Source organism: Pongo abelii, chromosome 2 (genome assembly GCF_028885655.2).
Source record: "Pongo abelii isolate AG06213 chromosome 2, NHGRI_mPonAbe1-v2.0_pri, whole genome shotgun sequence".
Taxonomy (NCBI): domain Eukaryota; kingdom Metazoa; phylum Chordata; class Mammalia; order Primates; family Hominidae; genus Pongo; species Pongo abelii.
This window is the reverse complement of record NC_085928.1, coordinates 25,546,294-25,571,404: the sequence shown is the minus strand read 5'-3', so window position 1 is coordinate 25,571,404 and position 25,111 is coordinate 25,546,294. Positions and strand designations below refer to the sequence as shown.

The 25,111-nt window shown below is 38.6% G+C and overlaps 2 protein-coding genes across 13 annotated transcripts in view; one reads left to right on the top strand and one right to left on the bottom strand.

The window, feature by feature from the left end:
• ATG3 (autophagy related 3) overlaps positions 1–17,943 on the bottom strand; it is a 28,744-nt gene extending 10,801 nt beyond the window's left edge. The window contains exons 1-6 of the mRNA XM_002813288.6: positions 17,592–17,943; positions 14,519–14,560; positions 10,036–10,085; positions 6,942–7,012; positions 5,277–5,384; positions 778–827 (exon numbers count right to left, since the gene is read on the bottom strand). Of these exons, the coding sequence (XP_002813334.4) occupies positions 778–827; positions 5,277–5,384; positions 6,942–7,012; positions 10,036–10,085; positions 14,519–14,560; positions 17,592–17,663 (393 nt within the window). The 5' untranslated portion in view covers positions 17,664–17,943. The remainder of the gene's footprint in view (positions 1–777; positions 828–5,276; positions 5,385–6,941; positions 7,013–10,035; positions 10,086–14,518; positions 14,561–17,591) is intronic.
• SLC35A5 (solute carrier family 35 member A5) overlaps positions 17,879–25,111 on the top strand; it is a 48,032-nt gene continuing 40,799 nt past the window's right edge. For 8 of the 12 annotated variants that reach the window (XR_008523211.2, XR_010139102.1, XR_008523213.2 and 5 more), the window contains exons 1-2: positions 18,277–18,410; positions 19,521–19,669. Coding sequence is in view for 7 of the 12 variants with exons in the window: in XM_054550423.2 (XP_054406398.1) it covers positions 19,540–19,669 (130 nt within the window). In the remaining 5 variants the exon portion in view is untranslated. 12 annotated transcript variants of the gene reach the window in all.

The window sequence follows — 25,111 nt, the reverse complement described above, 5'->3', positions numbered from 1 at the left end:
TATTTTTTCATATCATTTCAAACAACTACAGGTATATAAAAACATGAAGACAACTGCGGTTGATCTCTCCGAGAAATGAAAAGCTGCTAATCTAATACCTACAACAGCCTAAAGTAACTCAAAATTTCCAAGCAAAAAAACTCTACCCAATTATGTTTTACCCTCATAAATCATGCAATAACACTTAACAGATTAAGCTTCTATTCATTCAAAATGTCATGAATTTGAATGATGCAAACTAAAGTTTGCTTTCAAATTTTCAAAAACAAATAAACCCCAAATTACCAGTAATTGAAGAAAATACAGAGAATGATTAAATTGCTTATGGCACTATTTAAGCTATAAAATTTAAATGTTAATATATCATTAGCATCTACTAGTAAGCAAGTAGTTAATTCTACCCCAACATTCTCCACTTATATGACATTTGGTACTAAATACATTTTAAAACAAAAAAGTCATCTCTTTTAAAGTAGCCTAGAAGTTGTTCCAGTCAGTGAAAATTAGTAGTTTGTACAAGTTACAATCTAAAAGCTGTTTTACTTAACCATACTACAAATTAAGGAAAATAAGAGATGCATTAGGCAGCAGTAGTGTTTTGGTGTGTTGAGACAAAAATGAACGGGGAAGAAAATAGCTGGAATTTAAAAGAGCTTGATAATAAATAACCAGGGTTTTTATAAGAAAGATATGGTGATTATATATGTGTGTGTATAGATAGATAGATAGGCAAATAACTAGTCATTAAATTTAAAAATATAACCAATTAACCAGTACCTTATTTTCCAGTGTGATCTCTTTAACTGCTTCGGTTATTCCTGTAATACCTATGTAAAATTCGGCAGAAAAGAATAACTAAAATTAAACTGTAAACACCCTATTTACTTATTAAAGTAATATAAAAATGCTGAAAATTCTCACAATTTCTCTGAAATAAGGAGGCAAATAATAGTAGTATCTTTACAAATGAACTCTAATAAGAATAGTCACAATGACACCTCCTCAAATTTTGAAAAACTCATTAATATTTTACCATGAATTACTTTCCTTGTTTGAATCTCTATCGCAACACTTTCTCAGAAACAGAACAGTTTGGCCAGGTGCGGTGGATCACGCCTGTAATCCCAATGCTTTGGGAAGCTGAGGCGGGTGGATCATCTGAGGTCGTGAGTTCAAGACCAGCCTAGCCAACATGGTGAAACCGTTTCTACTAAAAATACAAAAGTTAGCTCAACGTGGTGGCGTGTGCCTGTAGTCCCCGCTACTTGGGAGGCTGAGACAGGAGAATCGCTTGGACCCAGGAGGTGGAGGTTGCAGTGAGCCGAAATCGCACCATTGCACTCCAGCCTGGGTGACAAGAGCGAAACTCCGTCTTAGAAAAAAAAAAAAAAAAAAAAGGGAAAGAGAAGAGTTTTAAAAACTACAGGACTCATATGTACATTTTAATTAAACTTGCATCAAAATTTTCTCAAAAAGCTATTAGTTATCTTAATATAGGCTGATTATCCCTTATCTGAAATGCTTGGGACCAGAAGTATTTCTGATTTTTTTAGATTTTGGAATATTTGCATAAATACTTACTGGTCAAGTATCCCTAATACAAAAATTCAAAATGCTCTAACGAGCATTTTATTTGAGCATCATACCAGTGCTCAAAAACTTTTGGCTTTTGGAACATTTCATTATGATTTTTCGATTAGGGATACTCAATCTCTTTGTTATTTGCTTCAGAAATGTAGGATACCCAAAGGTACTAATATCATATCACATTTATATGGGGCCTTCTACTGTTTCCACATCTTATTTAATCCTTACAATGACTATCTTATGAGGAAGTTACAGTAATAATGTCTTCCTATGAAGAAGTGAAGTCACTGGAGAGATGACTTGCTTGAGTGTTATACCCAGTTAAATGATGAAATTGGGATTAAAATCCATACAAGCTAACTTTTGGTTCAATTCTCTTGTACTCTACTGGGCAAATATCTCAAAACCTACTTGTCTCAAAGAAAGCATTAAGCAGGTGGCAGCACCACCAGTCAGCTAGATAACATTTCTACTTCAAAGTACCTGTCAATGTTAACAAAATAGTTTAACAAGGATAAGAAATATAGTAAGACAATAGCATCTAAAGTTACTAAAGAAAAAACCTAAGTACAGAATATGCTTAGCTCCTTTGTTAATCTTCTAAAATTTTGAGATATCTGTTCAACAGGCCTAAACAAAATAAATAGCTCACTTTCACAAATAAAATAGGTCAAAATCCACAGGTCTAGCACAAAGCTTTTACTTCAGTTTTTCTAGAAATTACTATATAATAGGTATGACTATTTCATAACAGTAAAACCCAAATTTTAACATACAAATTGACCGCGGAACATAAAAACAAGGCAAATCAACCTCTTTAATTTGTCAAAATATAATAAGTAGTACACCATTAAAACACTTCTAAAAGTAGGATACAGTTGACAAAGAAAAAGAAAGCTCAAATGACCCTAATGAGAGTAATACTCTAAAGGGTTATGATAATTAATTTTATGTCAACTTGACTAGGTTGTGGCACCCAGATGTTTGGTCAAACACCATTCTAGATATTGCTGTGAAGGTATTTTTGAGATGTGATGAACATTTAAATAAGTAGACTGGATAAAGCAGATTACCCCCTACAAGATAGGGGGATATCATCCAATTAGTTGAAGGCCTTATAAGAAAAAGACTGAGGTCCTCCAGAAGAAGGAATTCAGCCTCCAGAACGCTTTAGGACTAAAGTTGCAATATCAACACTCCCTGAATCTCTAGTCTGTCAGTGTGCCCTGCAGAATTCAGACTTGCCAGCCCACATAATCAGATGAGCCAATTCCTCTAAAAAAAAAAAAAACCAAAAAAAAAAACCAAAAAAAAAAAAAAAACCCAAAAAAACCTATCTACCTATATCTATACCTATACCTATGCAATAGTCCTCACTTATCTGTGGGGGATACATTCCAAGACCCCCAGAGGATGTCTGAAAGGACAGATAGTACCAAACCCTACCTACCTATAGATGACGGTCGACCTGATAACCGAGTTGGCTATTAAGTGACTAATGGCTGGGTAGCATATACAGCACACATACACTAGACAATGGGATGATTCACCTCTTGGGCAGAACGGAGCAGGATAGCAGGAGATTTTATCATGCTACTCCCAACAGTGGGGGCAAAAATTAAAACTGATGAATTGTTTATCTCTGTAATTTTGCACTTAATATTTTTGGACCATGGTTGACTACGAGTAACTGAAACCACAGAAAGCAAAACCTACTCTGTATACATCCTACGGGTTCTGTTTCTCTAGAGAACCATGACTAATACACAAGCTAATAGAAGAAAAAGCCCAGGAAAAGCAAGGATAAAGCAAGGGAAACTGAGTTGAATAAGGAACCAGTATCTGGCCTCATAAGTCACTAACTTGACATCAAAAACAATGCACAATCAATGGTTCCAGTCAGTCAACAGAGAATTTCCTACTGATGTGTTGCCAACATCTTTCAGGCATGGAAAAATCAAAGCAGAAGAGTTAAAAGACTTTCACTACTCAGTGGGGGGAGAAAGAAGGATGATTTTTGAAATTACTTTTAAAAGTTTTTCAATCTGTTATTTCCTTTAGGCTTTGATATAGCACTCGACTCACTAATAAGCCAATAAATTTCAGATCAAGGAGCCCAAGTCCTGAATCTTTGCCTATAACTCCATAAGGAAAGAGATGGCAGCATCCTTTACTCAGAGTAGAGGAGAAACTGACCTAAGAAGGAACTTTTACCTGGGCAGATACTTAGCCCTCTGTCTATTGCAGTCTCAACTGAAGGCAGCAATTTTTCCCCCCATGGAACATTCAGCAATGTCTGGAGGCATTTTTGGTTGTTAAAACTGAGGGATGCTACTGGTATCTAGTGGTTACAGGCCAGAGATACTGGTAAGCATTCTACAATGCACAGAAAATAATTATCCATTCCAAAAAACAGTGCCAAGGTTGAGAAACCCTGTTCTATTACTACTAAGGATATATCTCCTAATCTCTAGGACTCAAAGGGAGAAAAATGTCTTTAGTATCATGGACTTAAACTTAGAGCACATTTTCCATTCCAAAAAACAGTGCCAAGGTTAAGAAACCCTGTTTTATTACTACTACTAAGGATATAACTCCTAATCTCTAGGACTCAAGGGAGAAAAATCTGTTTTTAGTATCATGGATTTAAACTTAGAGCACATTTTCTTCATCAAAACTAAGTAATAAATGGTAGTGAGCTTCAGCAGCACATGATAATATGCATTTACATACTTATATAAATATAGTGGCAAAACAGTGTTTTAGGACTTTGAATAAAAAAGTATATTCAGGGTTTCAAATAACTCATAGAAACACTTATAAAAACCTTGCATTCAACTCATTTAACAAATGTTTACTGAACAACTTCTACATCATACACTGTGATAGATACTGAGAATTCAACAATGAATCTTTACCTTCATGAAGCTTACAGTACTGAAAATTTCTTTTAGTCGTTATTTAACAAATAATTATTAAATACTTAATAGATGTCAGTTCTCTGGGTAAATGTGAATACAGTATAGTTCCTGTCATAGAGGAGCACATAATCCAGCAATGGAATGATAATGACATGTAAGCAAGAGACTGTAAAGCAAAGTAGTATGCATATTCAGCATCTCTGAAGGTCTTTTTTTCCCCTCTTTATTTAGAAACTAAGAAAATAATATTGAGTATTTTCAAATTGCAATGGAAGTAGCAGGTATTATAGAAATTTGGCATACTCTGGCCAGACGCAGTGGCTCATGCCTGTAATCCCAGCACTTTGGGAGGCCAAGGCAGCCAGATGACGAGGTCAAGAGATAGAGACCATCATGACCAACATGGTGAAACCCCATCTCTACTAAAAATACACAAATTAGCTGGGGGTGGGGGTGCACACCTGTTGTCCCAGCTACTCGGGAGGCTGAGGCAGGGGAATCGCTTGAACCCGGGAGGTGGAGGTTGCAGTGAGCAAAGATCGCACTGCTTGCACTCCAGCCTGGCGACAGAGCGAGACTCTTGTCTCAAAAAAAGAAATAAATTTGGCATACTCTCTTTTTTAAAATTTGTCCTCCTGCTTTTTTCATGTAAGTCTATTGGGACAAAACTATGCCTTATGTATCCTCTTTTTTAAATCAAGGCTATTATAAAAGATTATGAAAGAGTTTAATTTAAACTAAATATATGTCATTCTATTCTCCTCTTACCTGTGTTGTGATATGTATCTACCCATCCGCCATCACCATCATCTTCTTCAATGATAGCTTCCAATTCATCTGAATATTCCATCTGTTTGCACCGCTTATAGCACGGCACTATAAAAAAAAAAGTAAATACAGTAACTAGCACATAATCTGCTAACCATAAATCCATTAGAAAGAAGAAAGAGCTTAGTCCATAAAATAGGGTGTTTATACCACCAAAATACTAAATGAATATTTCACTTTTAAAGGTGATGAAGAGTTATATTCAGCTCACAGACACATAATTATTTGGCTACATTTACCTTTTCCTAAATTGCTTTGTCAGAAGACAAGTAGAAAAGCTCTATTGGGAATGTTCTATGCATTCCTTTAAAACGATGGTCTGTGAAGAACAGCAGGCTGATGTCAGAGATATCATTGTTCAATTTCAGTCTAATGAATAATAATACCTTATTTTAATGGCTTTACCCTCAGAACATGGAGCTATCAGCTTTCATACTCAGTGGTGGTAAAAGTGACCTCTTGTTTTCAAGGCTAAAGTAACTTTCAATATAAATTTTATAATTCATATTTAAGTTCCAGTTATTCACAATGGATAAAACAGTTTAAAATTCACCAACCTTCTGATTTTTACTTCTTTATACCACACTGGTAAGTTGTTCATACAGCAAATGTGTCAATTAACAGGTATTATTATTCATAAGCCTAAGATTGGGTAATTATATGGTAAAAGCATTATGGTATAAAGTCAACAAATTGCTTTTTAATCTCCTGATTTTTATTTTAAACAATCAGGATATAAATTATCAGCCTTTGTAAAAAGAAATATGCTGTAGAAAAGAAAAAACTGCTGTTTTGTACACTTTATTTTCCCTTTCCTATAATAAGTAAATTGGAACAGAAATCAATGTACTGTTTTGTGATTAGTTAGGAACTATAACAACCTTTTGATGTTGTTTTTAAATTTAACTTAATAAATAAAACACTACCTGTTTCAGCCAGGTGTGGTGGCTCACGCCTGTAATCCCAGCACTTTGGGAGGCCAAGGTGGGCAGGTCACCTGAGGTCAGGAGCTCGAGACCAGCCTGACCAACATGGCAAAACCCTGTCTCTACTAAAAATACAAAAATTAGCCAGGCGTGGTGGCAGGCCTGTAATCCCAACTACTTAGGAGGCTGAGGCAGGAGAATCGCTTGAACCTGTGAGCCGAAATCATGCCATTACACTCTAGCCTGGGCAACAAAGTGAGACTCTGTCTCAAAACAACCAAAAAAAAAAAAAAAAAAAAAAAAAACCACTACCTGTTTCAAAGTATTTTTGTGTCCTTCAATGACACAATGGATAATAACATCGTCAGCTCTGAGCTTTTAGATGTCATAGGTAGTATAAATTTCATTTTCCATACAAAATTTCAGTCTAAAGAAGATTAAAATCAAATACCTAGAAAGATTATGATGAAGCCAACTTCAAAAAAATCCACTTAGAAGTCTAACTTTCCTTAGGGCCCTCTTCCTTCGTATCTTGACAACTATATGTTTTTGGCAAAAAGAAATAACAGAAAGAGGAGATAAAACTAAGGAAAAAATTTTCAAGCAATAGAAAAACCGAGAGCTTCATTTTAATATACCTCTGTGCAAAATTTATTAATATATGCAACATAATTCTTACCATTTTTGGTTACCAAAAATTGTTTGCCTGTTGGTAGGTATGCCTTCACTTTCAATTCTTCCCCTGTAGCCCTTTAAAAACAGTGAAAAGCACCAAAATACAAAATATATTTTAATAGGCAAATATAGAGCAGAAACTATTGCATATAAATCTCAAAATGATATAATCTATACTTCTTAGCAAATTGGTTTAAAATTGATTTGGGAAGGACTCCATTAAGTAATATATGTCAGGGCATGGAAAAAAGCGCAACAATAATCTAAGTGAAATATACTAAGAGATGCAGATAGACCCAAGAGAATTTGGATTAAATATTAGACGAAAAAGGTAGACTAATATAGAACTATTAAGCAACTATTATGTTTGCCTCTAAACAACAATAAAATATGCTGCTCCTCAGTGAGCTGTAGCCCACTGTATAATCTCTCACATTTTTAATCCTAAAGTACTGCTGCTCATCTTGAGAACAAGAAAAGGCAGAAAAAAAAGCTGCATGACATTATGTAACAATGTAGGTGGCTGGCAAAATCCCTGTTCCTATCACTGGATTAAAATCAGAATTAAGAGACAAAAGATGCTTTGAATCATAAAATGACAATATTAATAATTCTTGAAAACAAAAAACCCTTTTATTGAGTGCTCATTAAGTATAGAATTTAAGTCTCCAACATGTTATTTTCAATTAGTCTTCATAACTCTGAACAGTAGAAAATATAAATATCCCATTTTATAGTTAAGTAAACTAAAGATTAAACAGATCAAGTTGCTTATGATCACAAAACTAGGTGGGAAAGCAAGGATCAACGCCAAGTGACTTCAGGGCTCCTACTCTTAAACACTGCTCCCTCTGTGGGTCCAGAGCCAACTATCTACATTTCTGAGCTGCTCTGGCACCTCTTCTTAAGAATTTGTGGGTCATCTGAAAACGGTGAGAGGTGGAGTGGTATGTGGTGTCTTTCACACATATGAGCATAAATTTGGAGTTCTACTGCCTTTTCAAGCTTCAGTCTAAAGTTCAAACCATAGATCTGGGTGCAAGGTAAAGTCAGGAAATGCCCTAATTATTATTTGACAGCCTTCTAGACTTCTTTTGACTAGTCCCAAGTGTCAAATTCAACAATGTCATGGCAACACCCGAAGTTCTGAGGGAAGAGTTAAAATAAGGTCATGATAGCACTTGTGCACGTGAAGGCATAAGCATGGAAATAACCTGTCTCTAGTGCTGATTTAAAATGAATTTTTCCTTTGGCCCAGCAATTTAGCCAAAAGTGTGGACACTGAAGTGGGGTATAATTGAGTTCTAAGTTACAATAAAAGTATTTAAATCACTCTAATTCATAAAATGGAATAAAACTACTAGTACCTGCTAAAAAGATCCTGTCCATATATACAAGCCCCTACAACAATGCTATAAATCAAATACCTAAACTACTTAATTAAGCTGGTAGAACAAAGCAATATCAATGAAGAAAATGCTTATCATATTGAAAAAAATCCTGAATCAGTTATTTTCACAAAATGAATACTACTGTAAACCTCATTTCCCTATTTGACTTGAAATACATATAAATTATAGACCAGAACCTAGCTAAATATAGTTTTAACAGAAAATCTGGAATACAGAAAAAAAAAAAACCACCTTTATTAAATCAGAGAGCTTCTATGACATGAACTTAATTTTAAATATAGAACAAAAAAACACATGTAGGAGAGAAAAATACATAAAAACAAACATGAAACTTTAGTCTTTTGGTACATAAATAATGCCCTACAGAATAAAGAGTAATTGAAAAAAGCAGTGACAACTGTTTCAGCTACACGGTAAGTATTAAAATGCAGGAGAATAACAGGCCACAGATGAAAGAGAGTTTCAAGCTCTTTAGATATTAAGAAAAATATTATCAATTGGAAACTTATTATAGAATTCCTACCCCCAGTCAAAACTATACCTTTCAACTACAATTGAAAAAAAATTTTTAAGAAAAAAGATACATTAAGTTGAAGCACCTATATACAAACAAGGTGATAATTCCAAACAATTCTAGTTTAAATAAAAGTTCTGCCAATATTGGGATCATTTTTTCAGCTACCAACAGGGAGTCTTTATCATGAGTACTTGGAAGTAATAAAACGTTGTTATTATTCAGAATATTTTAAAATATAGATTGTGAAAACTGCTAAATTGCTTAAAGTACTTTAGTAATTAAAATAAAAGCTATTGAAAAAAAGTAAAGCCTCTTAAAAGCAGATTTATAGTGAAGGCCTTAATTGGTATCATAAACCTTTCTTTTAGCTTTAGCTAGTTTCCTAAAGATGGAGCATACTTTTGAACCTAACAGAAAATGTTTATGTCTTATATTTTAAAGAACATAAAACTGCAAAATCTCTGCATTTATTAATGCCACGAACATGTTCAATAAATTTTGTTAATTTGAAAAAAAAAAAAAAAAACCTGTTCAATTTTTTTTTTTTTTTTGAGACGGGAGCCTCACACTGTCGCCCAGGCTGGAGTGCAGTGGCACAATCTCTGGCTCACTGCAAGCTCCGCCTCCCAGGTTCACGCCAGTCTCCTGCCTCAGCCTCCCAAGTAGCTGGGACTACAGACGCCCGCCACCATGCCCAGCTAATTTTTTGTATTTTTAGAGATGGGTTTCACCATGTTAGCCAGGATGGTCGCCATCTCCTGACCTCGTGATCTGCCCGCCTCAGCCTCCCAAAGTGCTGGGATTACAGGCTTGAGCCACCGCACCCCGCCAAAAACCTGATCAAATTTTATTAAACTATTTATTATTCAAAGAACCAGGTCAGACTTAGATACTATAAAGAAAAGAAATAATAGTAAAGGAAGTAAATGCATTTTTCTCAAGTAAGTCCATCATATTGTGCTAACATAGCAAAATAACATAGGTATAACACCCACTTGTTCTTCCTTTATTTTGAGTATCACTGGGGGCATTGTTTAACAGAAAAATCTGCTGGGGGGAAAGTTAAACTGGTCATTCTAATTTTCATCCATTAACCTATTTTGCAAATTGCTATAATTCTGAAGCCATGCATTTTACTAATTTTCTATTCTTTACTCAGTATTACTTACCATTGCCATGTTGGACAGTGGTGGACTAGGTGATCTCCAGCTGCCACAAACTATTCAGGATTTAGAAGTAATATGAAAAAAAGGAAAAAGAAAAATCAAACATTACTTAATGTGCAAGGTGGCAAAATACCAAACTGATGGCACTAGGTAACACTGAAATCCAGTAAGCAATAAAAATATAAACAGCACCAAAGCTGCTCTGCCAGCCTCAAGATTTATTTTTGATTATGACTAAACTGCAATGTTTTCTAATGTCCATAAAAAAAGTCAAATTAATCTTGGAAGAAAAAACATCAAGTGCTGTTTTTTAAAAATTCAGTTTTTATAATTGGATTAAGTAATGCCAAAAGCAGTATCATGAAACTGATAAAGATAAGGCTACCAGATTTAAATTGTCAAAATCCATTTTAAGGATACAAACATGTAGACACATTCTTGCCAATGACTGAAAATACAATAAAAATCTGAAAAAAATTACTAAATAGATAAAAGTCTATAATGTAAGTCTACTTTATTATATCACAGGGCATACTTCTTCCTCTTCCTCTTTTATTATTTTTAAAAATTTAAGTAATTTTGAAAGCTTTTTTGCACTTCTAAAAGAGAAATGCAGCGCCAAAACAATGGGAAAAAGTTAGAAGCTTTTTGGTCTCACTCTGAAAACACCTACAAAATTAACAAATTGAATTGTCTAACAAACCTTAGACTTCCTAAGCGGGCTGAATATTGTACAAGTTTTTGTTTTTCTTCAGAAATAAAAACCAGATTCAGGGAGATAAACTTTAACCATTTGAGAATTATCAGTTTACACGAACATGAGCTGATCTTACTGGCGAACAGAAATCCTACTTATTTCTGAGGGCAGAAAATTTAAGTCCGTTAAGCATAACTGCAGTGTCCCAACTCAAGCAGGATGGGCATTATCAGACCTCTGAGCCCAAGCTAAGCCATCATATACCCTGTGACCTGCATGTATACATCTAGATGGCCTGAAGCAACTGAAGATCCACAAAAAGAAGTGAAAATAGCCTTAATTGATGACATTGCACCATTGTGATGTTTCTGTCCCACCCTAACTGATCAATGTACTTTGTAATCTCCCCTACCCTTAAGATGGTTCTTTGTAACCTCCCTCACCCTTAAGAAAGTTCTTTGTAATTCTCCCCACCCTTAAGAATGTATTTGGTGCCATCCACCCCATGCCCGCAAAACATTGCTCCTAACTCCACTGCCTATCCCAAAATCTATAAGAACTAATGATAATCTCACCACCCTTTGCTCTTTTTGGACTCAGCCTGCCTGCGCCCAGGTGAAATAAACAGCCTTGTTGCTCACACAAAGCCTGTTTGGTGGGCTCTACACACGGACGCGCGTGACACACGTATACTTGCTAAATTACTTCTGTTTCGCAACACCTCTAGCTTAAAATCTTGTATTGTTCATGGGTTTATTACACAGCAAAAAATTACAAAATATTTAATCTCTAATATCTTTCTGAGAAAGTATGTCTACATAAAATACTCTAGTTTAATTTGAGCATATAATTCTAATCAAATAAGAATTCTAAGAATAACCTCTTTTAAGATGAAACATTAACAAGATATAGCAACTGGATTCCTGACAGAAACTTTACGTTTCTGTTCTTTTACTTCAAATAATCTTATTAAACAGCCTAAGACAAAAACCAAAATAAAAACAATAGTCTCTTCCCCAAATTTTGAGCACTTCGAGGTCATTGCAACCAGATGCTACATTTAGCTCTGTGGTTATCAGGAACTCATTTATTACCATTAAAAGTAATAATTTAACTAAATGAAAGCAAAATAATTAAAAATAAAAAATTCTTTCATAGTATTGCCTTGAGGTAACAAGACTAACATTTTATCTCATAGTCTCTATAGCAGCTTCTATTTAAAAAGAAGAACACTAGGAGGCAAGAAAAATGAAAAACAAAAAACAAAAAACAAAAACAAAAAAGAACAAAAAACAAAAAAGAAAACAAAAAAACCACAGACTTGCACTGATAATGAATACATGTGTACATCTGCCCTCATTAGCAATGGCCATCATAACTTGCTTCATGTGTTCAAATGATACAAGATTCAAATTTCTAAATGATCAATATTGATTGCAATAGCTTTCTCTTAGAGACTAAAAATGTTCTCTTGTGATCTTTATTATCAGTATATAATACTGACTAACTCCAACAAGAATCAATATTTACATCTTGGTGAGCAATTCCATTCCTCAAGCTAACCTCAATTAATAGTATTCTACTTAAGTCATACATACATCCAACATTAGCTTTTCCTTTTTTTTTTTGACAATACAGTATCAGATACTAGCTGCCTCTCTTTTTAAGCACAATACTGCCACACCTCTGAACGAAAACAAAAAGATAGCTGATGTCTGGCAGAAACTCAGAAACAGCAAGAGGAAACAAACGAACAAATCAACTCAGTATATAATATTTACACAAAGCAAATGATGCCTTCCCATTTCCTCCCCCAGGCTCATTCTACTCTAACTCAATCCTGTAATTGTGCTCTATCCCAATCCTGCATTATGTGCTAGACACCCAGCTGGGCTAATTTGGCCTTGGATTTTTTTTAGAGAGGAAAATTCATAAATTGATTGATGTTTTAATTAAGTGTAACAGTTATTTATTCTAGGACGAATTCCTGTTTTGAAACTGCTTAATTCTATCCAATGACCACAGACTTTGCATCTCTAACTGCAACTATCTATTCAACAATTAGTCATCTTCACAGAGGAAATAAAACCAAAGAGTGCAAGAACAGCATACTTTCATCTCCACTCTTGATTTCAGATAAAGAGCCATGTTCAAATTACACCTCTGTTTGGCAAGAATGTTAATGATATCCTTAAAATCAAAACTTAGTTTTACTTGGCATTTGAGGTAATAAAACCTAAGGCAGAACAGGATCTTTACAGAATGTCTAGCCCACAACCGTTATTTCATAGATGAGGAAACATGAAGCCGCGGCAGGGATAGTTTAGTTTAACTGATTTCCTCATTAGGAGAAATTACAGAAATAGGTCTAGAAGGCAGGTCTCCTAGGTTATTTCCATACTACCATGTGTCTTCACCAAAAATAAAAGACAATTTTAGGTAAAAGATTAGTTACGCAAACTACTTTTTTTTGTTGTTGTTTTTTCAGACGGAGTCTCTTTCTATCGCCCAGGCTGGATGGAGTGCAGCGGCGCCATCTCGGCTCACTGCAAGCTCCGCCTCCCGGGTTCACGCCATTCTCCTTCCTTAGCCTCCTGACTAGCTGAGACTACAGGCGCCCACCATCACGCCCGGCTAATTTTTTGTATTTTTAGTAGAGACGGGGTTTCGCCCTGTTATCCTCGTGATCCGCCTGCCTGGGCCTCCTAAAGTGTTGGGATTACAGGCGTGAGCCACCGCGCCCAGCACACAAACCATTCTTAAAACTCACAAGGGGCCGGGCGCAGTGGCTCACGCCTGTAATCCCGAGGCAGGCGGATCACGAGGTCAAGAGATCGGGACCATTCTGGCCAACATGGTGAAACCCCGTCTCTACTAAAAGTACAAAACTTAGCTGGGCATGGTGGCCCTCACCTGTATTCCCAGCTACTCGGGAGGCTGAGGCAGGAGAATTGCTTGAACCCGGGAGGCAGAGGCTGCAGTGAGCCAAGATCGTGCTACCGCGCTCCAGCCTGGCGACAGAGGGAGACTCCGTCTCAAAAAAAAAAAAAAAAAACCCACAAAGATTTGTAACTAGACAAATTCCATCACAACTGAAAATTGAAAGATCAGTTAATTCTCTAGCTCCACACCTTGGACCTTAACAACAGCAAGCCTTATCACACAATAAGGATTAAAATGTTTGTTTCAAAACAGTGAATAAAGTTCTATTGCCAAAAAGAGGTGTTTTCATTGGCAGAAAAAAAAATTCAAGCTTAAATTGTCTTTTATTAAGAACAACGTAAGTCTGATAAAACCATAATTATTCATAAAATTGAAGCCTGAAAAGGTTTTTAGCCCAATATTTACTTCTCCAGGGACAACAAAATAGAACTCTTAAGAGAAAACAATATCTAAGTAGTAAGCAAAGTTTTCCAATGAAAAACATGAAAACTCACATTTGATGTAAACAGAACCAGGACACCACAGACACTACAAAGCTTACTGCACAGCTCAATATAACACCAATACAAGTCAAGGATAAGTGACATAGGACTCGTTTTGATCCCTTCTTTCACCCTCATTTCTCAATAAAGAGGAATTACAGAGAAATATGAGAAGTGGCAAATTGACGGGGAAGTTACATCTTTTCTTCTATGGGAAGTAGAAATTCCCATAAATCACAGTCATAAAACCTAATTTTACTCAAATCAAAATTAAAGTTCAAGATGTTTTCTTATGAAGCAGAAAAGCCACCTAGTTTGTTATTATTGTAAAATAAAAAGGCTTCAGTATATCTTCAGCACTCACCTCTTCTGGGGTAATTACACCTGTTTCCTTAAACTTTGATTCCTAAAAAAAGCAGAAAGAAAAACAATATTTTATCATGTTTCACTATCAATTAAATATATTTTGGGGGCAATTATTTGCCTGGTGTCCTTCTAGGCAATAGAGCACATACAAAAAAATTAGTCTATCTATCTAATCTATAATCTATCTAATCTACCTATCTACCTACCTCACTGGTATCTATCTACATCTATCTATCTGTTTCACTCACTGGTAATGATCACAGGAATATACAAGTCTAATGTAGGAAACAGACATGAAAATAATTATAATACTATCCGATCAGTGCTATAATAGAGTAAATCTCTATGTAGAAACATTTTTTTTTTTTTTTTTTTAAGATGGAGTTTCGCTCCTGTTGCCCAGGCTGGAGTGCAATGGTGCCATCTCGGCTCATGGCAACCTCCACCTCCCAGGTTCAAGCGATTCTCCTGCCTCAGTCTCCCGAGTAGCTGGGATTACAGGCATGCGCCACCACGCCCGGCTAATTTTTGCATTGTTAGTAGAGACGGGGTTTCTCCATGTTGGTCAGGCTGGTCTCGAACTCCCAACCTCAGGTGATCTGCCTGCCTCAGCCTCCCAAAGTGCTGGGATTACAGGCGTGAGGCACCGCGCCCAGCCAAGCTCTATGTACAAACATTCTAAGATTTAAATAAAAATAAAGCCTTACAGTGATTCTGTGAAATGAACAAATATCTTTATTTTACAGCACAGCAAAAATGTTTTAAAGATGTTTAGACATCTTACAATTCAGCCAGTCTTATTTAAACTGAATGTTAGAAACCAAATCTAGAAATTATTTAGCATTTTCCCCTAATTCTCATCTCCACCAAGATACTGACACACTATTCTCTAAATTTTTCTAAACTTTAAGTTATATGTAAGATTTTCTGGTAGAGTCTACAAAAATGAAAACACTCATTTATAAACATTATTCATTCAACAAATGTTTACTATGTGCCAGACACTATTTGAGGCAGTGGGGATATTTAGGGGTGAATAACATAAATACAAATTTATTCTTACCCTCATAAGGAGTTTCAACTCCAGTTGAGGAAGAAAAGCCAAATGGTAATGAATAACATACCATAAAGAAAAATGAAGCTGAGAGGAATCTGTGGGTGGCTGGGGAGAGATGGCTATTTAAAATAGAATGGTAAGAGAACAAAGACTTCACTGAATAATGACTTAAAAACCTTAAGGAAAGGAATATGCCATAAGGCTGTTAAGTGCAAAGCGCGTTTCAGACAGAGGGAATAGCACATGCAAAGCCCCGAACCAAGAGTGTGCTTAACGGAATAATAAAGAGATCAGGTTAACTTAAGCAAGAGCAGTCAGGGGATGGAGCAGATGAGATTGGGGCCTCTACCAATTAAGCAGAACCTTAGAGATGATTGTAAGAACTTCAGTGTTTACTGCACGTACATGCTCCAAACAAAACATGATTTTTCTTAATTTTTACTTGCTAGGAGAAGGCTATTACTTATTTCCTGAGGATTTTGTTTTTTCTCCTTGCCCTCCCTAGCAGGAAACTGTAAGGATTCTCTCTGTAAACAACAGTTTGCACAGGAGTATCAAGAAGATGGTCATTCATTCTTTCATTTTTACTAAAGACATATACCACACATACTGACATGCCAACAGTTCCTTTTCAGTTTGGTAAGCAACTACGATGGACTCCTGAAAACATAATTCGACATCATACATTTTATATTTAATTTGGGCAGTCTCTTGCTCCTCTCTCCCAGAAACTAAAAAGTTGTAACAATGGTGTATTATTAAAATACTGTATACCTAGGTAGATATATTCTGAAAAGTTAACATAATATGTAAAAACATTTGATTCAAATGTGAAAATTATTTTCCAATCTTAGTTTGACTGAATAATCTTAAAATGACTTTCACAGTAAACAAATGTAAGGAAAGCAACAGTTGAAATTCTCATTTATAATCGCTGGTTTCTTACTTGGCCAATAAGTTATTCTTTTAAAAGGAGTTTTACAAAACGTATTTTAAAAAGTATAGACCTAGTACTTCCCTTTGTCATGGAAAGGGAGCAAAGCAAAACTCTCCACTATTTTTAGCATATTAGGGTATTTCACCCCCACACTGAGATTGGTACATTCTAACTGAAAGCTTAAGAACAACTAGAAAAAAAAAACAAAAACTAAGCAAGAACTTCCCATTAATTTACTATTCTTGCTCACTTTTCAGAAAGCAAAAATGAAGTTACAACAAAACACTCCAAAAGAGTTATAAAAGAAAAACGTGAAGGCAGTTGTAGAAATTTACCTTTGAAAAAAAAAAATCAATCACTACTGTAACAGCTAATGTGTCACAATTTTTTACTTAAAAAATGCTGTACTTAAAAAATGCCAATATATTTTTAAAAATTATACAGCCAGGAGGGTCAAACCGTGCCTCGTTATCACTAATAACCAGCTACGGCTATCTGAAAAGCTTGGGAAAAAGGTTTTGCTCGTTAGATGGGTTCAAGGTTACTGAATGAGATAATGTTGCCAATTTCACCTAGTTCCTCTGAAATCTAAACGAGTTGGGATCCCAGTCACAACTTCCCCACTACAGCGGACTTTCTATGAAACTTACAGGAAAAGTGACCTCACCTCAGGTCTCTTTTGACCTCTATGTCAAACACTAAATTCATTTTTTAAAGAGAAGCAAAATCCTTGCTTAAAAAGGCTAAAAGACTTCCAGTGTTTGGATTTAACGTTCTTCAATCTACTCAGCTGCCGAACACCCTTCCAACCCGACGTACCCGACCGCGCAGAGTTATGACGGATGAAGGCAGGAACACGCAAAGAGCGTCGCTCCAAGTTTACCCCTGAGGAGTCAGAAAGCCCTAACGAACAGCCGGTTAAGACTACGGGTGGGGGCTGCACGTTTCCCTGTGTCCCGAGCCCTACCGCCTTCCTACACCTTGCCCCGCCGGAGAAAGCGGGGACTCCTGCGGCGCCTGGTGCCTGAAGAGTCGAGCATGTGCCTGACAGCCCCTGGCAACCCCGGCCTGGCTTACCTTGAGGACCGGGGTCAGGTACTCAGCCACTTCCAGTGCCTTTCCCTTCACAGTATTAATCACATTCTGCATCCTGGGGCCGGAGTAGCGGCCGGCCCCACGACGGGATGTAAAGTGCAGCCGGGTCAGGGGCCGGGGAGTCAGAAAATGTCCTCGCTGCCACCGACTCGCACCAGCACCCGGCTGGCGGCACCCGAGGGGACGGGACGCGACGCGACGGGACGGGCTGGACGAGGGGGCGGGGCGGCAAGCACCGCGCGCGAAGACGGGGTGCGCGATCCTCGCGCCCCAGGCAGCCCGCGACGGACCGGACCCAGCTGTCACCCAACCGCGAGGGAGGGCAGCGGGGCCGAAGGGAGACCTGAGGTGAGAAGCGGACGCACACGCACCCCTCGCCCTCTCGGGAGCTGTCTTTCCTCGCTTTGCTTCACTGGCGCCCCTTCCTGCTTCCCTTCCTTCTCACTCACTTGCCGTAGCTGCGCCGCCACCGGGGCCTCACGTGACAGTGGACTCTCCCGGCACGTGACGTGAGAAAGGGGCCGGGCTGGGGCGGGATAAGTCGCTTCTCCCCTCCTTCCGGAAGCGTAACACTGAACGCGCCTGCGCAATGGGTGTCGGGTCCGCTTTTTTCCCAATCCGGACGTAATCGTGGTTTTTGTTCTGCAATAGGCGGCTTAGAGGGAGGGGCTCTTTCGCCTATACCTACTGTAGCTTCTCCACGTATGGACCCTAAAGGCTACTGCTGCTACTACGGGGCCAGACAGTTACTGTCTCAGCTCTAGGATGTGCGTTCTTCCACTAGAAGCTCTTCTGAGGGAGGTAACCGCACCCCGCGGGCAAGGAATTGCGCCTGCGTCTGAGGGGAGGGTGCGCAAGTGAAGAGCCCTACTGCGCATGTGTGACTAGAAGGGTATTCCCGGACTGTGAAGGGAAATCTGGCCGCCTCCTGTCGGGGAGGCGTCCTGTAGGCGTGCGCCCAATCGGGCTGTCAGTATTGGCATTTCTGCCCACTCCCCGCAGGCTCTATGCGCTATTCCTACGGTATGCTGGGAAGCTTTGGGCATGTTACTTACCCAACCTGGGGTTTAGTGTCCTCAGCCTATCAAAAGAGGGCCTTAGACTCATTGATTTCTACGATCTCCTCCATTTCAAACACTAGTTCAGTAAAACTTTACAGCAGTGTTTCAGATATTTCCATTTTGGTTGTTATTGTAATGAAGTCTGTCCTAATAAGCTTTTTCCTCCGAGGGAAAAGAGGAGGAAAATACAATTCTGAAAGTCTTATCTTACAGCAAAATTATTTACTAATAAGAGTAAAAGCGAGGCCGGGCGCGGTGACTCACGCCTGTAATCCCATCACTTTGGGAGGCAGAGTCGGGCGGATCGCGAAGTCAGGAGTTCGAGACCAGCCTGGCCAACATAGTGAAACCCCCGTCTCTACTAAAAATACAAAAATTAGACGGGCGTGGTGGTGGGCGTTTGTAGTCCCAGCTATTCGGGAGGCTGACGCAGGAGAATCGCTTGAGTCCGGTAGGTGGAGGTTGCAGTGAGCCAAGACCGCGCCGTTGCATTCCAGCCTGGGTGACAGAGCGAGACTCCGTCTCAAAATACATAAATAAAATTTAAAAATAAAAGCTAAAATTGCTTTGAAGAATTCTTTTCTGCTGTTGCAAAGTGTCATTTGCTCACCTGCTACCTTTGTCAGCAGGTCTAATCTGGTTTTACCTTTTCTGTCTCTAGAGTACTCCCTCTTATCAGATTTTCACTTTCCTTTTCTCATAGTTTCTTCTGTATGCCTCAACTTTCTTGGTGCTAATATAGTCATAGCCAAACATTTTTTTAAAATTCCTTTTCTGTCCTCACAATCAATGGTATTTGCGTTTAGGGTCTGCCAACAAGGTTGCTCATGAAAGTGTTTTTCTCTTTAAGGCAATTAAAAAACAGTGGAATGGAAAAACAGTGCTGTAGTCATCCTGTAATATGCTCCTTGTCAACAATGTATACATTCCTGCTAGGTGCCATATTCATTGCTTTAAGCTCAAGTCGCATCTTACTAGTGAAGTATTCTGCCAATGAAGGTAAGTTAAGACTTGGTATATGTATGGAGCACTTCCATCTAATCACACATCTCTCTCGTCTTTGGTTTTCTTATATATAACATGGAGACAATAATGCCTTTTGCTTCATGTGAGTGATAAAGCATATTTAAATTTGATTATTTAACCTTGCATTCCTCAACAAGAAAAAATATTTGATACTGGATGAAATGTGAGTCAGTCAAATACAAAAATCAAACCCTTTGGTGAAGAACCAGTCATAACATTTTACTGTTACTTCAATCAACAGGTGTTTCTGGACCTATAGCAAAATGTGTAATTGTGCCTTATTTTGAAGTAGAAGGATGTATTTGTTTGGTCACTTGGCATTTGTGAGGTACTTACTATTGTAATTATTGTATCAATGGTAAAGTGTCAGCATTATATTGTGCAGTCATATTGTATCAACAGTATAAATTATAAGCTTTGATAAGTATGTATTTAAGAAATCTATTTTTTTATGTAAGGATTTAAGCAAACACTTTAATTCCACAAAACTGTATTGAGTACTTCTTACTAGTTATTGAGTGAAGGGGTGGGTTGCCCCTCCACACCTGTGGGTGTTTCTCATTAGGTGGAACGAGAGACTTGGAAAAGAAAGAGACACAGACAAAGTATAGAGAAAGAAAAAAGGGGGCCCAGGGGACCGGCGTTCAGCATACGGAGGATCCCTGCCGGCCTCTGAGTTCCCTTAGTCTTTATTGATCATTATTGGGTGTTTCTCAGAGAGCGGGATGTGGCAGGATCATAGGATAATAGTGGAGAGAGGGTCAGCAGGTAAACACGTGAACAAAGGTGTCTGCATCATAAACAAGGTAAAGAATTAAGTGCTATGCTTTAGATATGTGTACACATAAACATCTCAATGCCTTAAAGAGCAGTATTGCTGCTGGCATGTCCCACCTCCAGCCCTAAGGCGGTTTTCCCCTATCTCAGTAGATGGAATATACAATCGGGTTTTACACCGAGACATTCTATTGCCCAGGGACGAGCAGGAGACAGATGCCTTCCTTTTGTCTCAACTGCAGAGGCGTTCCTTCCTCTTTTACCAATCCTCCTCAGCACAGACCCTTTATGGGTGTTGGACTGGGGGGACGGTCAGATCTTTCCCTTCCCACGAGGCCATATTTCAGACTATCACATGGGGAGAAACCTTGGACAATACCTGGCTTTCCTAGGCAGAGGTCCCTGCGGCCTTCCGCAGTGTTTTGTGTCCCTGGGTACTTGAGATTAGGGAGTGGTGATGACTCTTAACGAGCATGCTGCCTTCAAGCATTTGTTTAACAAAGCACATCTTGCACAGCCCCTAATCCATTTAGCCCTGAGTTGACACAGCACATGTTTCAGGGAGCACAGGGTTGGGGGTAAAGTTACAGATTACAGAACAAAATGGAGTCTCCTGTGTCTGCTTCTTCCTACAGAGACACAGTAACAATCTGATCTCTCTTTTCCCCACAATTGAGGATACATAAAATCATGACATGACCTTTAATGGTCTACTGCTTGGAGAGTCAGATGTGTACCTAAGTCTCTACTGCAGTTAACATTTATCTGCCAGGCACTAGGCTAAGTATTAGCAGCAGGTTCAAAGTGCATGAGATACAGACCTTGTCCTCAAGACTTAGTTTATTAGGAGAGGCATAAATGTAAACACATCATGAAAATCCGTTATAATAACTGCAATAATTGATATATCCTGAAGATGCAGAGATTGTCTAGAGTATAAAGTTGTATATTGTTTGGTAGGGGATGATGTGGAGTTCAAATGGATCAGAGAACACTTCTCTGATTAGGAGACAGTTGATCCACTAGAAGTCAAGGTGAACAAGGGTATTCAAAACAGAGGCAACAGCCTGTAAAAGGGAACAGAGGCATAAAAAGGCAGGATATGTTGTGAGAACATGTAGTTTGAAATTACCAAGCAAAAAGTTTAAGGACTCGTAGCCAGGCACGGTGGCTCATGCTGTAATCCCAGCACTTTGGGAGGCCAAGGCGGGCAGATCAATTGAGGTCAGGAATTTCGGACCAGGCTGGCCAACATGGTGAAACCCCATCTTTACTAGAAATACAAAAATTAGCTACGAGGGAGACTGAAGCAGGAGAATGAACCCGGGAGGCAGAGATTGCAGTGAGCTGAGATCATGCCACTGCACTCCAGCCTGGGCAACAGAGCAAAACTGCCTCAAAAAAAAAAAAGAAGAAAAGTTTAAAGACTCAGAAGAAAGAGAAGGAGTGGTTGGCTGGAGAGAGGTTGGTAAGTCTCAGATTGTTAAGGACTTCATATTCCATGGTAAGGAGCTGGGACCTTAGTCTCTAGGCCAGTCTGAGGGATAAGGGATACTTGAAGGATTATAAATAGGAGAGTAAAATGAAGGACTGTTATGGTAGCTGGATGGCAGTGGAAAAGACAGGAAGCTCAATAGCCAGTTAAGGGGTTATTGCAAATTAAAGCCATAGGTGATGAAGACTAACTTAGTGTTTTGGAAGTAGTAAGATAGATAAGGAGTATTCAGAACATAGAAAAGACAGGATTTGGAGAATGTATTGAATATGAGAATTAAAAGAGATAACATACTGTATAGCTCCAAGGTTTCTGGTTTGAATGCTGAGTGGATTGACGCTGTTCTTAGCTGAGATGGAGACTATTAGGAGGAAGAGTAGGTTGGGCAGAGTTTGAAAAGATTGTATTGAAGAGGTCAGGAGCTATGTCCTTACTGCAGTTTTCTGCAGTATCTGGCATATCATGCACATGAGGGAAATGCCAATTATATGAATAAATAGGAGGTAGGTTTTCATTTGGATATTTACAGTGGGCAATAAGTTAAATGTTCTAGAATATAGATTTGGGGACATTAATGTTAAATTGATATTTAAAACTTAAGGAACAGAGAGGACTCATGCAGAATGAGAAAATAAAGAGGGCCAAACTCCGAGGAATGCCAGCATTTAAGTGGCATGCGGACACTCAGAAAAGCATTAAGGAGACATCGTTAGCAAGATGGGATAACTAAATGCATGTGACTCAGAAAGGAAAGAAAGTTTGAAGACTGAGAAAGAATTGCAACATCATGATAAGCTAAAGATTAAAGGATACCCTTTAGAATTAAGAATGAGAAGATGTTTGATAATCTCAGAGAGGAGTTAGTTTCAGAAATCAGATTACTTGGAGATAAGACCTGAATGGAAAGTGAGTAAAGGGCAGATAAAGAATGTTGATACTGTTTCAGGGAGAGATGGAGAAGGTATGGTAGCTAGAGGGAGTAGTATTTTATATTTTGTTTTTCAGATGGGAGAGTTTTGAGCATGTTTGTAGGCCAAGGGCAATAAGCCAATTAGTAGAGAGGAAGATAAAAAAGATACACTGGGCCAGGTGTGGTGGCTCACGCCTATAATCCCAGCACTTTGGGAGGCCGAGGTGGGTGGATCACAGGGTCAGGAGATCAAGACCATCCTGGCTAACACAGTGAAACCCCATCTCCACTAAAAATACAAAAAATTAGCTGGGCGTGGTGGCGGGCACCTGTAGTCCCAGCTACTTGGGAGGCTGAGGCAGGAGAATGGCGTGAACCTGGGAGGCGGAGCTTGCAGTGAGCTGAGATCATTCCATTGCACTCCAGCCTGGGCAACAGAGCGAGACTCCGTCTCAAAAAAAAAAAAAAAAACAAAAACAACACTAAAGCCAAAGGAAATGGAGCCAGGTATCTGAGGAGAAGGGAAGATTTGTTTGTTTTGTTTTGACTCAGAGTCTCACTCTGTCTGGAGTGCACTGGCGCGATCTCCGCTCACTGCAACCTCCACCTCCCAGGTTCAAGCATTCTCTTGCCTCAGCCTCCCGAGTAGCTGAGATTGCAGGCATGTGCCACCATGCTCAGCTATTTTTTTGTATTTTTAGTAGAGACGTGGTTTCACCATGTTGGCCAGGCTGGTCTCAAACTCCTGACCTCAAGTGATCCACCTGCCTCGGCCTCCCAAAGTGCTGGGATTACAGGCATGAGCCACTGCACCCAGCCAGAAGGGAGGGTTTTAAAAGGGAGATTGGATGAATAGTCGGGCCCTAGCCCCTTCCTCTGGGGCTGAAGGGAAACCAGTGAATGTCATGTAGAAAGGTATGTTAGTGTGGGCAGGAGATGTGTGGAGGGAAGTTACATACCATGTTGTCATATGGTCTGGGATCGGCATGAAAGGACTGCAAGAAAACCACTGAAAAGCAAGAACAAGCTAAAGAACAGTGACAAGGGTTTGAAAGTTATAATCCAAAGTCCTCCCTTCTTATGAGCACATGTTGTCTTATGTGTATCATGATGGATCATGAGGAGTGTCATTGGAGGATAACAGTGTGAGTTAAGTCTAGCATTTAACTGAGAAAAGGGAGATGTTTTGACTATGCTTTGAATGATGGGGTAAGGTGAACAGGCAGATATTTAAATTTAGGTGAACATTTATTAAGTGCCTACTAAGTGCAAGGTATATGAACGTGACAAACATGGTCCATTTCTTGTAAGGATCTTCCATTGCATTTCACTTCACACACTTCCACTGTGACAAGTAGTGCCATAGAGGTTTAGAGATAGTGCTATAAGAACAGAGATGAATAAAGAATTGATTCTGATTAGTTTGAGAAGGTCAAGGGAAACCACAGGAGAGAAGAAGAAAGTGTTCTGGATAGACAGTGTCCACTTGGCTTTTTTTCCCCTACATTTGGCCAATTTTGGTTTAATGTGACTGAGAGAAGCAAGCGAATGTCTTCAAAACTGGGGAAGATGCATTTCTGAAAATAGTATCCAATAAAGTTTATGTTTATCTTTGGCAAAATTGTAAAGTGAGTTGTTTGTAAGCATTTAGAAGAGACGGGTAACAGTTAAAATGAAGTCATACCAACCAAACCTCACTTCCTAATTCTGTTGATTTGCAATTTAGGATGTAGCTTTCCAACTCATCAGTGGGTTTGGATGTGTCCAAGTATTTCCTCTCGGCCCTAAAGGTAGCAGAGCCCTAGGCCAGTTGCCTCTTGCCTCAGATAGTTTCCTTCTTTACCTCAGTGTACCATTTATCCCAGAGTGCCAAACAAATATTAATGTTTTCTGTGTGTACCGTGATATAAAACAGATTGGAAAACTCTTAAGGGAATGTCATAGACAGAGTGTACCTCAATTTTAGCAAGGCAAAGAAATCACAAGAAGAATTATGAGCTGAGTAATAATTCAGCAGGTCAGTTCATAACTGATGAGTCAGTGTTGATTGATGGTCAATTTAGTAGGCAGTCTCTAATGCCATGCCACAGAGCTTTCTTTGCCCTTAGTCCTAGCCTCCTCAGCATATTTATTATAGCAACTTGGATGAAGACATGAGAGGCTGTTTAACAAATTCAAGGATAATAAAAAGCCGATTGGGATAGGGATAGCTAATACATTAGGTGAATTGATT